This window comes from Protobothrops mucrosquamatus, unplaced genomic scaffold (assembly GCF_001527695.2).
Source record: "Protobothrops mucrosquamatus isolate PMUCROS unplaced genomic scaffold, P.Mucros_1.0 scaffold420, whole genome shotgun sequence".
Classification (NCBI taxonomy): Eukaryota; Metazoa; Chordata; class Lepidosauria; order Squamata; family Viperidae; genus Protobothrops; species Protobothrops mucrosquamatus.
Window position 1 is genome coordinate 837311 of NW_015386749.1, and position 13225 is coordinate 850535.

General features: G+C 36.2%; 1 protein-coding gene across 1 annotated transcript in view; it reads right to left on the reverse strand.

Moving 5' to 3' along the window:
* The window catches only part of COL4A3 (collagen type IV alpha 3 chain), a gene marked incomplete at its 5' end in the record, with an annotated part of 23678 nt that overhangs the window by 3202 nt on the left and 7251 nt on the right, over positions 1-13225 (reverse strand). The window contains 13 exons of the mRNA XM_029284206.1: positions 462-576; positions 1010-1187; positions 1909-2121; positions 2299-2397; positions 3322-3441; positions 3591-3662; positions 6023-6095; positions 6903-7033; positions 7817-7999; positions 9304-9354; positions 10039-10137; positions 12141-12221; positions 12937-13063. Of these exons, the coding sequence (XP_029140039.1) occupies positions 462-576; positions 1010-1187; positions 1909-2121; positions 2299-2397; positions 3322-3441; positions 3591-3662; positions 6023-6095; positions 6903-7033; positions 7817-7999; positions 9304-9354; positions 10039-10137; positions 12141-12221; positions 12937-13063 (1542 nt within the window). The remainder of the gene's footprint in view (positions 1-461; positions 577-1009; positions 1188-1908; positions 2122-2298; positions 2398-3321; positions 3442-3590; positions 3663-6022; positions 6096-6902; positions 7034-7816; positions 8000-9303; positions 9355-10038; positions 10138-12140; positions 12222-12936; positions 13064-13225) is intronic.

The window sequence follows — 13225 nt, forward strand, 5'->3', positions numbered from 1 at the left end:
GTAAAGCTGCCAGCCACTCTGTTAGGAATCTGGGGCACCTTTTCCAACTAACACATTTTATTAGAAGGCATGAGCTGCAGCTCATTTCATAAGAGACATAGAATGGCAAGACTGACATAGGATTTAAATTGGAGGCAGTAGGGACAGGAGAGGAGGGGGAGATAAGTTGGTTGTGTAGATGCAGCTTACACGTGAGATAGATTTCAAGAATCTAATTAATTAGCACTGCACCTTTCCCCCCCACAGCACTCCAATAATGAACCTTAATAAAATGAAATATATCATTTTGATTGAGCACCTTCAGAACTTCTTTTTTTAATCTCTTGCCTAATGAATTATTTATTCCAAACAAAAAACAGTACATCTTATCTATCTATCTATCTATCTATCTATCTATCTATCTATCTATCTATCTATCTATCTATCTATCTATCTATCTATCTATCTATCTATCTTCTTACCATAACAAAAGAAAAGCCTTTCCAAAGGGATTCCCAGTCTTGAGGACAGGATGGAACTGAAGTTTTTTGACTATGGACTGCTATCATCATTGCTGGACCTTCACAGACAACGCATCTACAAAGTGAGAGACAAGTGTATCCTGAAGAAAAGGGAGAAACAAACTGCTGCATACAAATGAATTTTTAGCATAATAGTGCCTTCCATTTTCTTTCTCTGATATGTTTGCTCTTAATGATAGTCTTGGAAAACTTAGTTTAGATATATCACTGCCACTCAAAAACTTTTGCACTCCAAGCCATGAGGTGAGAGTGAACGGCAGAATGTTATATCAGGGCTGGAAAAAAAGAGCTGATAAATCAGGTAGCCAGCAGAACACACAGAAATGGAATATTTAATTCTTTATTTGTCTTTTTACAAAATCACTTATGCATCTTGATTTTGTTTTTGGAAACCAATAGTTTATCTGCTTAGTGTTTCTTATATAAAGATATGTATCAAATAAATAACTGTATAGAAATTAGAAGGGGAATCAAGTAGGAAAAGTTACCTGCTAATATAGGACTCTAAAGCTCTTCCAGAAATTGGTGCCATATCTGCAGGCATTGGTTTTTCTGTTGACAGCCAATAGGAATAATCATTGCGAGAAGCAAATCTGCAGACCGCTTGGGTATTACATAATAAAAAGGGCATAGTAGTAAATCTTGAAAGACAGCTGCCAGCTGTACCTGTATGATTCAGAAGAGAAGTTCTAGTGAGTTCAATAAAGTATCCTATTTTGTTATAGATATGCTGTGATGTTTATAATATCACTGTATATAAATCCATATAATGTAAGTAAATGATATAATAGAGACAATTCTGAAAAAAATAATCTGAGAGAACAAAGGAGTAACAAAGGTTTTTAATAGGGAAGTATCAAAAGCTATGGGAGGAGAAAATATTTTGGGATTAATTCCTTTGGAATTATCCTTGCTCTGGGTAAGGCAATGTTGAATTTAAAATTGGAAGACATAGATTAAAATAAAATAGCTAGAAAATATGTAAATTTATTAATGATACAACATGCTTTTTTTCTCATGGTGTTTTCTCAGGAATTTTGAAATAACCAGCTTATAGAGTTTTAAAACAGTACATAAAGCAATTAGACAGTAATGCTTATGCTGGCAGTTATTCTTAACCAAAACTCTCATTAAGAAATAAAGTTATTTGATCTGGACAATACATATATATATATACTAACTACTATACCATGAAAAGTGCTGCAGAGTGAAGATTCATCCTTAAAACGCAGATATAGCCACAATTCTTTGGGAATTTGTCAATTAAGACCTCTGTTTAGAATTGGCACTGTTGGATATGTTATTTTAACTAGGACATGAAATGCTTGCTTTTGCACAGCAAACTTTATAGATACCTTGTTAAGGAAAAAATAAAGCATAAAATTACCGAGGTCTTGTCCATGTGCTTGTTCATTTCCTTGTACAAAAAGAAGAGAGTAACCACTGTAGATCTGTGTTGTCCCAGATGGACATGTAGGAATTTTTGTTGACTGGCTGTGCCGGGAAAAAATGAAACCTCTTTTCACTGGACTAGTTATGTAGCTTCCTGGGAATCCAGGAAGTCCCTTTATACCAGGAGATCCAAGCAATCCAGGTAAACCTACGCATAAATTAATTTAAAAAATAACAATTAGAAATATTTGTGACTCTGTCCACTTACAAACTCTGTGCAAAGTATACACAATATTTCCATGATTATAATAGCCAGGTACAAGACAAAACCCAAATATTTCATTGTGTCTTCTTGTATTAAGTTCACCACTCCTTATTAAAGTACCTTTTTGCCCATGAAATCCTTTTTCTCCTTTGGGTCCAAGTGGTCCAGTTCTACCTGGAATACCATGACGGCCTGACTGGCCCATTATACCAGGAGGTCCTGGATTGATGAATAGAAGAAAAAAATGTTAGCATATGTTTAAAACATACCTAAAAGGAAGGGAACATTCTGGAGGAGACTTGATGCAAACTCATTGTAAGACAAGCTCCAAATAACTGCCAGTAAAACTAGCTCTCCTGTATTTCATCTAGAATCACCTTCAAAATGTAGGTGTTCTGTCTCTGAGTTCTTCCAGCATAGATCCTGAATTCCCCAACAAGCAAAATGACAGAAAGGCAGCCCAGCCAGAGCTCTAATTTTTGTTGTTGTTGTTAGCTGTGAAGTCGTGTCCGACCCATTGCAACCCCATGGACAACGTTCCTCCAGGTCTTCCTGTCCTCTACCATCTTCTGGAGTCCATTTAAGCTCATACCTACTGCTTCAGTGCAATAATCACCACATTAGACTAGATCAGTGGTGGCGAACCTATGGCACGGGTGCCAGAGGTGGCACTCAGAGCCCTCTCTGTGGGCACGTGCGCTGTCGCCCTAGTCCTAGGCCTTCAGCTGGGTTTTATAAAACTTTTTCACTTTAAGCCTCCGCCGCCGTGTGCAAAAAAAAAAAAGGTTCAGTCAATTTCAACTTCTCGCGGGGAAAAAAAGGTCTTGCAAAGTTGGAATTGATTGATTGAACTTTTTAGTCCCACCCAGTCTGCTGTTACCACCACAGCCACGCCCAGCCAATGGGCCACGCCCACCCGGCACTCGACGATGTATAAATGGGTTTTGGGTTGCAGTTTGGGCACTCAGTCTCTAAAAGGTTTGCCATCACTGGACTAGATCAAATAGAGCAGTGATTTTCAACCTTGGCATCTTGAAGATTTTGGACAACTCCCAGAATTCCCTGGCCAGCATGTTGAGGTTCCTCACATCTTCAAGTTGATCAGGTTGAAAAACATTGAAATGGAGAAAAGGAAGTATGTACCTGGAGGACCAGGTGACCCTCGGGGACCAGGATCTCCTGAGCTTCCAGGGTTTCCTGGAGGTCCAGCAGGTCCTGGGCTTCCTGGGAAAGAAACTGCTTTCACAAATGGTCCAGGCTGGCCTAGTAATGAAGATACAAGCAAATAAAGTGTTCTTTGTTTATTTATATACCATTACCATTATAGATTAATTGCCATTCTTTACAATTACAATTATTTATCATTACAAATCCAAGACAATTAAGTAAAATAGATCAAGTATATTTGCTACCAGGTAGTCCTGTTGGCCCTCGAGGTCCTGCTATTCCGGTTGGTCCAGGTGGTCCTTGATTGCCCTTTTCTCCTGGAAGGAAGAGTCTACTATTAGGCAGTAATTACATGATTATGATGTCAAAGAATACTTGTGAATTCTATAAAGCTCACATAAAGCTAACTCTGGGAATGCAAGACACAATTTATTAGTCTATTTAATTTTATGAGGGCAGAGTTTTGGGGAAAGAGGTTGATGTTAATTGGTTTTGGTAGTCTAGTAGGGTCCATTATCAAAGAAATATGCATAAAGATGCACATTCAGTACAGTATTGTTCTGCTCAAATATCTATGTTGGCCAGTTATTGCATACTTTTGCCTAGCATGTCTTGAACATATGAATATAGGTAAAGATCTCCAAGCCAAACAATTATGAAATACTGGTTTCAGAGACAACATGTATCCTTGAAATGTTTCCAAAGCTTTCACAAGCTGAAATTAGAGGGGTCATGTTTATATTATATATGCTACACTCTTTTGTACAGTAAAACCTGAAATCTAATTAATTAGTTACCACATGTCAGCCACAATTTGGTGTAATGGAATTTGTTCTATTAGATGCTGTCCAGGAGGACTTTTTCAAAAAATCCTACAGATGTGAGAGATTGATAGGTTAAAAAAAAACACATATTCTTGTGGAGCCTGACAAGAAAGTGGGCTATTGTCACACTGCATGAAAAGAACATTCAACCCTTTATGAACAACCCTTACAAAAGACAACTTTATCTCTTCTTCAGTAACTGCATGCAGAGCTAATGGATTTCAGCATGCATGCAATAAGAGCTTTGCAGTTGCACTGAGCTACATAAGAGCCCAAACAATTTTGGACAATATATATGAACATGTATGAAACAGAGTAAAATATCAATCAGTACAAGATGAAGAACAAAAACACGGGGCAAAAAGTGAAAAATCAATGAATTTTATTTAATGCAATTATAATAAACTATCCTTAGTCTGTTTTACCTAAAAGCAAAACTGCACAATTCTGCATTAGCTTTAGTGTTAGGGAAATCTTAAAGCCAAAATAAAGTGCATTTGGATGTGATTGTTGTTATGTATTTAAGACCCCTTTATCAATGGGGCAAGTGCTCCATAGAAAAAAAGTTGTATTTCAAGAGGGAAAGAATAGCCTGATTAAATGTTATTGTTTATTATTGTTATTCATATAGGTATCATTGCATTACATTTTAGTAGATCTTTATTTAACAGTAGCTTTGAGTAAGGTCAAAGTTAAGAATAAATCTGTTTCAGAAGGGAAAATTGCCTAGTTAAACCTGGGAGTTTAGTTTAAACTCACCTTGATAATCTTACCATTGATCTAAAATGAAGCTTTGAACTAGTTATTACATGCATAGCACAGCTAAACGCTTTATTGTGGAAATTTGGCTTTAATCTACTGAAATCTCTTAGATTTTAGTAAAGCTAACTTTTTATAGTGCCAGCAATATTGTTTTGAATCTTTACATTTAATGGCCAGCCCTGTCAAGAAAGAGGACAAGAATGAGACACAGAGCAAGAATCTTTGGATTTCATCCAAGAGAGAAACAGGTTAATTTTATACTGAAATTTTCCTAATTTGATCCAATCCCATATAGTCAAATGGACTCCTTGAGATCACTGGCTGAGAATCTCCATGGCAACTAGCAAGAATGTACAACCTTTTTTGCCTCTTTTTGAAGTATATCTCTTTTTTTTCTTTTTAAGTCAAATACATTTTGATTATTTTTTTTTTGTAATTAGTGTGGATCTCTTTCTAGGTTTAGAATCTAAGTTTAAATTTAAGACTTTTTGCCTGCTAGTTCCTACTTTATAAGTAGTGCAAAACACAATCCAACTTGATTTCAGAGACAACAAGGACAATACCTATTCACAGTGTTTTTTTTGTAAAAAAAAAAAAAAGGTGCTGGAACTCACACACGTCATACAACCCGCTTTGCCTACCCTACAAGGTTCCATCCAAAAAAGGTGCCGGAACTCTGTTCTGGGCGTTCTATGACAAAAAAAAGCCCTACCTATTCACACCATCTCTTGTAGCATGTAAGCAGTGACAATAATGAGGAGCTGGAGTGACAATTTCTGTTTATCTTGCTGTCTTGTTCATTTTTAAGACTTGGGCTCATGAAAAAAATGGCAAGGAAATAGACAAGCTGCTCTCTATATCTAATTTGTAAAATCTTTGCAAGAAATCATAGCTCCATTGAAGTAATCCAAGCCCCTATAGATCATCCTGGAAAAATCTTTGTGGTTATTGAGAGCTAAAAATAAAGGGACAACACTCAAACAATTAGTCCAGAAAAATATCTGCAGTATCCAATTTATATTTCATTCATGATGTGGGATATATAAGTGACATAATATGGCATTCTAGAATTAGACAACATAGGAAAATACCTTTTATTCCTTGTAATCCTGGAAAGCCAAGTTCACCATCAGAGCCCTGATAGCCAGGTGTACCCTCAATTCCCTACAAATCAGGGTAAAAATATTTAAACCTGCCTTCAATAAATTTTATAAGTAGGGCAGAGAGAGAATGAACATCAGTTTAAAAAACAATCTCGAGCAACCAAAAGCATTGCCAATGGAAAATTGGAGAATATAAACTCAGTCCTTATCATTGCTGGCCTTATATTCCTATTTTCTCACTAAAAGAAAAAGTAGCACTGAAACCAATTCTTTGATTAAATTATTTATTTAATCCATCTCTAATTTTAAAATAGGCATATTTCTGTATAGATACCTACATGTATTCTTAACAATTTTATTTTGGAACCTGTTATCTTTCCTAACAATTAAATGCAACAAAATAAAAGCATAGTTAAGTTCCTTAGTATTGGACATATTATTCTGAGAAAAATGAGGGCCTCAATAGAAGAAAAATTACCCATATCCTAAACACTCATAGGTCAATGAACGTGGGATGAAAATTCTTTTTGTATTTGCTCTGAGCTTCCCTGTTCCCATTTATAACAGGAATGAAATAGCTTATTCCATCTATGAGTGAAATAGCAAATAATAAAAAATAAAAATCTTAGGACATTCACCAGCCTAATGACACCCACTAATACACCCACTAATTCTGCATTGATAGCTAAAAAAAATGAAACATGGTAAAATTCCTGGTTTTTTAATCAATGCCAAAAACTGATTGTTCAAGTTACGGTAAATTATTTTTGCAAAATGTAAAAGCTTTCCTCATCAACAATTTTGCATTGTTGCAAGGCTAATATATAAAATCAATAAATGACTAATAAAAGATATTTATTTAACTTACTGGCATACCAGGAGGGCCATCATCACCTTTCATTCCTGGTGGGCCTGGAATTCCATCAGTTCCTCGGACACCTTTGTTTCCTTTTATGCCGTAGCCTGGGACTCCAGCAGGTCCTGGGCTACCAGGAACACCTATGTTTCAGGGGGTTTCAAAGTACATGCATTTGGGAATAGTATATTAACCAAGAATTGTGTAAAATTATATGCCTACATATTTTTATCTCTTCTATCTCCTTAATAAATTGCTATGTGTGTATGACACTTTTCACTTTAAATCTGCAAAGTTGGTAGCAAGGTCCACTTCCACAGGGAGCTGCCAGGAAGAATATACCCACTCACCCCACTTAACACACAACAGGCCAAATGCTTTTGGTCTAATATTGTAGGTACCTCAGGGGAGAGAGTTCCTTAGAATGCCATAGACAAAACCTGTCATTGAAACAATAGCCCACAACTCTCATAAATTACTGTCTCTAATTTGGAAGGCTTTAACAGGGGGGTTGGATAAGTTAATGGAGGACAAATCTATCAAGCACTAGTAGTCTTGAAGACAGGTTGGCTGTATTTTGTCTCCAAATACATTTGCAGGAAAGAAAATGGGAAAAAAAATACATTTCCGCCAATATGCAGAAAAAATGGTGGACGTGAAGTGCTTTGGTCTGATCCATCAAGGCTATTCTTATGTTTCTATATTAAATGCAGAGATGTTTGGACAGTTGGTACATATGCTCCCAAATGTCTTCCCTACAGAAGACAGCTAAATGAAGAGGGGGAAAACACCTAAAGTGAAAGTAGGAAAAAATTCATGATGAATCTGATCAGGGATAAGAAGTGAATAACTGCATCTATTTTGTAGTAATGATAAGTTGCTGCAAAACAAATGCTAAAGTTCTTGTATAATTAATGGCTTCTTACCTGGATTTCCATCTGGGCCAGGAGGACCTCTATTTCCTTTGAGGCTAAGTATTGTCCCTGGTTTTCCTGGAATTCCTGGTGGTCCAGGTAAACCAGGAGATCCACTAGGTCCTTGGTCTCCCATAACACCTTTAATGCCGTGTAGTCCTGGAGAACCAGCTACTCCCATATCTCCTTTGATACCTTGGGAATGAATATTTTAATCAAAGTTAAGAACATATTGATCATTATATTTTTAAGGGTACTATGATGTGTTCCAAACATTCTAAAAATCCCAAGCTAGTGATGTCACGAAATATAAACTGTATCCATCATTACTCCATAGATGTGTTCCTTTCAACGTATGCAGTTTATTTTCCACGAATATACTTTCTGGTAATACAATCTACTTTCCACATACAGGAATTATAATATTGGATATATAACCCAGTTTGGATCAGATGTTATGAGTTAGAAATTACTTTCTTTGTAACAATCACCATTAATGCTACTACATTTCTGATCAGATGATGTGATGATCTATCAGCAAGGAGTAGATAACCTAGAAATCCTGAAGCATTTATATTCAGCTTCTCTATCCTGTCTCTTCCAGTTAGGATAACCTGTAGCATATAGTCAACTCTAGAATAGACAAAATAAAACTACTAACTCTATGAAAAGAAAACATAGGCAAAAGTCTATGTGTGTGATACATACCTTAGCACTATCTGCTGTCTTAAGGAATTCAGGAAATCCTTAACTGTGGTTATGTGGTACCAAAAAGATTATTTATAGCAATTATCCCTCATAAGAATAATTATTCCTTTTAGAAGAATGGAAGGAATAATTCTGAAAAAGCCCTATTTTTCTTTTTGTAGTATCCACCCAATTATTGGCTACAATATATCAAACGTGTTTTATAAAATATATGCAAATAATAAACAATTGTCTAGCTTTCTGATCTGGATTTTCTTATTACAAACTTGAAGAAATTTTATTATGCAACTAGATTTCAGTTAACCTTAGTGGGGATGGAAATCCAGCTGGTGAAAAAGAAAAGCATGCTGTTGTCACAATATATATATATATTTAATAATATAGTAATAGCAATAGCACTTAGACTTATATACTATTCCATAGTGCTTTACAGCCCTCTCTAAGCAGTTTATAAATGTCAGCATATTGCTCCCAACAATTTGGATCCTCATTTTACTGACCTCGGAAGGACAGAAGGCTGAGATAACCTTGAGCCCAGTCAGAATCAAACTCCTGGCTATGGACAGTTTGCCTGCAATACTGCACTTTAACCACTGCCCTTCCCGGGCTATTATATATAGTGTACAAGATTTTTCAGATTCTATATTATGAATTTATAGCATCACAGGGTTGTATTGGGAGGAAAATAGAAGAAAAAGGTGTCTTGACTATGTTCACCATTTTGAGTTGTAAAAATAATAAACGTGGGTTAAAAATAAATAAAATAAATAAGATATGCAGTATAATTTTACCTTTAGGTCCAGGAAGTCCTTTAGGGCCAGAAATTTGTTGCCCTGGGGAACCTACATGATAATAATGTATTTTATATTTCAAAAGTAAAATAAAATTTAAAAGGCACTATATTACAATGGTATTAATAATAAATATGGCTAAATGTTATTCTGAAAATTCAGATGCCAAATATTCATAAACAAAACCTATTTTTAATGAACTCATTCAATAATGCTCTTTATTTCTTGATAAATTTATTTAGCAAAGGAGTTACTTGCTTAAATAGTTCTAACATGGCTGATACGTATTGTGATTTCCACATTGCTACAAAGTACTTCCAAGTTGCTATTAATAAATATATAACTGATTCAAATTCTTGTTCCAAGAAGTATTTGAAATACTGTACATTTTAAAAATACAGCATTAAGAATAAATGAAATCTCATTTTTATGTTCCTTATCATCTTTGCAATATGCTAAATAATGAGAAATAGCCAAAATACTTGAAACAGTTTTGCATCTAGTATCTGACAACAATAACAATCAATTCAAATAATGTACAATATAAAAATATGTGGTTAAAAATTAGCAAAGGTGCAACTAGTAGCCATTCTTTTTAAATAGTCTTCCTAAAGGTTAAGCAACTAAGTTAAATATGAGCATTTGTCAGCAATGAAAATAATTTTGGCGTGATATCACAATCCCAATTTAACAAATTTTGTCAAAATATGAAAAATATTTCAAAATTATAAAAACCTTGTGCTCCTGTTTCTCCAGGTGGACCATAAGTACCATCATGTCCTTGATTACCCTTTTCACCAACTAATCCATTTTCACCAGGCCATCCAACTGGACCTGAGGAAAATAAATTTTAAAGACATATTTTATATGCATTTCTGAAAATGAAAAAAGCCACATTGCTTAATATCATGGTACAAAAATAGTATAATGGGAGAGTAGTTTGCTAAACCACTAAAATAAATATATTTTTAGAGATATCAAAACACTGATACTTGCAAATCAAATTTTGTTCGTCCTAGAAACACTGTAGAAAAAGGTATATTGTGCTTCCTTCTAGAATACAGGTTGATAATGTCTCTGAATTATAAGACAGGATAAATATACAAATAGTAGACTATTTTCCAGGTGTTCTTCATCACAGACATGTGAATACCTAGACTGCAAGCTCTATAACAGTGATGGCGAACCTTTTAGAAACCAAGTGCCCAAACTGCAATCCAAAACCCACTTATGTATCGTCGGGTGCCGGGTGGGCATAGCCCATTGGCTGGGTGTGGCCCATTGATTGGGTGTGGCCCATTGACTGGGCGTGGCCCATTGGGTGGGCATGGCTGCAGTGGTAAGGGCAGACTGGGTGGGACTAAAAAGTTCAATCAATCAATTCCAACTTTGCGAGATCTTTTTTTTCCCCCGCAAGAAGCTGAAATTGATCGATTGAATCTCTTTTTTTTGCACACGGCGGCAGAGGCCTAAAGTGAAAAGGTTTTATAAAACCCAGCTGAAGGCCTAGGACTGGGGCGACGGCATGCATGCCCAGAGAGGGCTCTGCATGCCACCTGTGGCACACGTGCCATAGGTTCGCCACCACGGCTCTATAATATCAATATCATGTTTGGCTTTCAGGACAATTCCTAGTAAACTTTTAGGACAGCTCTTTTCCAAACAATAAACTATGCTGCTCTTATTGTTGAACTATATTATTTCCTTCTACCAAATCACTCTAATCTGGAGTGGGAAACGTGTGGCCTACTGGTTTTTTTTACAGCCCTCAGTGTAATACCAAAAGGAACTGAAGAAAACCTTTCATTTAGATTAATGTTCTATTTCTTCTGTGTACAGTATTTTGTTAAATGTAGAAGAAATGAAAGAGGTGACATAAAACTAAAGAGAAAAAAAATAGGAGAAAAGAGACAGAATTAATGGCTCTGTGAAATGTTTGTTTTAGTTCCACCTAATGTTTTAGATTCCTCTACTATTGGGATTTTCCTAGATACTATTCTCATGGAATATGGCTCTCTACAAGTTGACCACTCTTGTAGTCTTTGCTAACTAATAATGCTTATATTGCTCACATCTTTTATGTTCACTGATAAAACTTGAAGAAGAAACAGCTTGAGCAAGCTGACAACAGTAAGGAGCAACCCTCACTATTTGTTCCATATTCTTTTCCCTGGTAGTGTCTAGATATTATTTAGAAGATTAAAAAAAAGAAGAGCAGTACATAGATTTTATCAGCAGTTACATACAGAAACAACTCCAGCAGTGGCCAGTTCAGCTATGCCATATTCTACCAATAAGAAATCCATTCCACCTAATAGCCATGATATCAAACTAGAGAAGACAGTATAGAAATCCATCAGTATGCTCAGTGGTGGGATTCAGCTGATTTGCACCACTTCGGCAGAACCGGTAGCTAATTTTTTGTTGCCCAGGCCCAGAATGGACTTCCAGAAGCGGCATCCACACAAAGAACCGGTTGTTCACATATTTGAATCCCACCACCGAGTATGCTACATGTTCAATTAATTTGGTTTCACTGCTTCTATAGATTGCAAAGCTCTGCATCTGTGCATCTATGCAACATGATATATGGCAGATGGATTGCATTTTGCATTATGGCTCATAATCCACCTGTGCTTCTCAATCATATTATACAGGAGAAATATTTCCATTTTGGATAAGAGATAAAAAAAGCCTGGAAGAGTTAAAATAGGTTCTTAGACTTTCATGCTCTCTATTTAGATAGATAAAACTAGTTAAAAAATAAATTGTTGTGTGTTTCAACAGTGAAAACTGGGGAATGTTCAGAAAAAAAAAGAGTCTAAGAATTTACAAACCTGGAGGTCCTCTAACACCATCTTGTCCTGGTAGTCCGTTGTTACCTTTGCTACCTTTACTACCCACAGGTCCTGGTTGTCCTATATATAGAATATAACACATTGACAAAAAATTTTAAAGGGTATTGTAAAGGAGCGAAGTGGATCCATCTTTTTCCTTCATTGAATATAAGTACTTATGTGTTCTCCATAGTGCTTAACTAGCACAGACAATTAAATGCCCTACTTTATGGCTCAGCCAAACGCTCTTCTTGCCCTGATTCTGAGACCAGAAACTGGTAATAATTTTTAAGATCCCTTCCTCACAATGGAGCCTTCCTCTTGGTACTATCTTTCCAATGAAACGAGCAGAATCAAAGTGATCTGGCAAGAAAGTGGTTGTTTCCATCAGAAAACAAGATGCAAATTCCTACACAGATATTCTAATTTGTAGGAGGAGCCTAAGAGAAGCTGGTGATCTGCAGATTCAGCCCACTGCAGGACCATCTTGTCCATCCTGATGTGAGGCTGTGTGCCTTCGTGGTCATTTTTGCTTTATCTGTCAGAAAGAACAGGACCTCCATAGCCTAACATAATCAAGATTGCAAAAACTGATATAGTACAGCTACCTGACATTTTGAGGAAAAAACATGAAACGTATAGGATGAGTTCCAAAACAGTACGTCTTAATTAAAAAGCAAAGGGAAAAAAAAGATAATCCATAAATCTAATCTCTCAGGTCTGTGAATTGGCCACTTACGACCCTCAACCCACCAAGCTTGGCCAACAAAAGACTGAAGTCACCATTCTATTTTACCTGTAATTCCTGGTAAACCAGTATCCCCTCTGTTTCCAGGTAGTCCAGGTACTCCAATAAGACCTGGGTGGCCTGGTGATCCACTTGCCCCCTTTCTTCCCCTCTCTCCAAGAAGACCTGGATTACCCTAGCATGTAGCAACAAAATAAAAGAGTAAATAAAAGACCAACAAAGAAACATCACCTGATACAAGGAAACTATCATCAGTTTTCTATACCTGAGGTCCTGGGTTTCCTGGAGGCCCAGTACCAGGTTTAGGTTCTCCTTTATCCCCTGGAATACCAGGAAA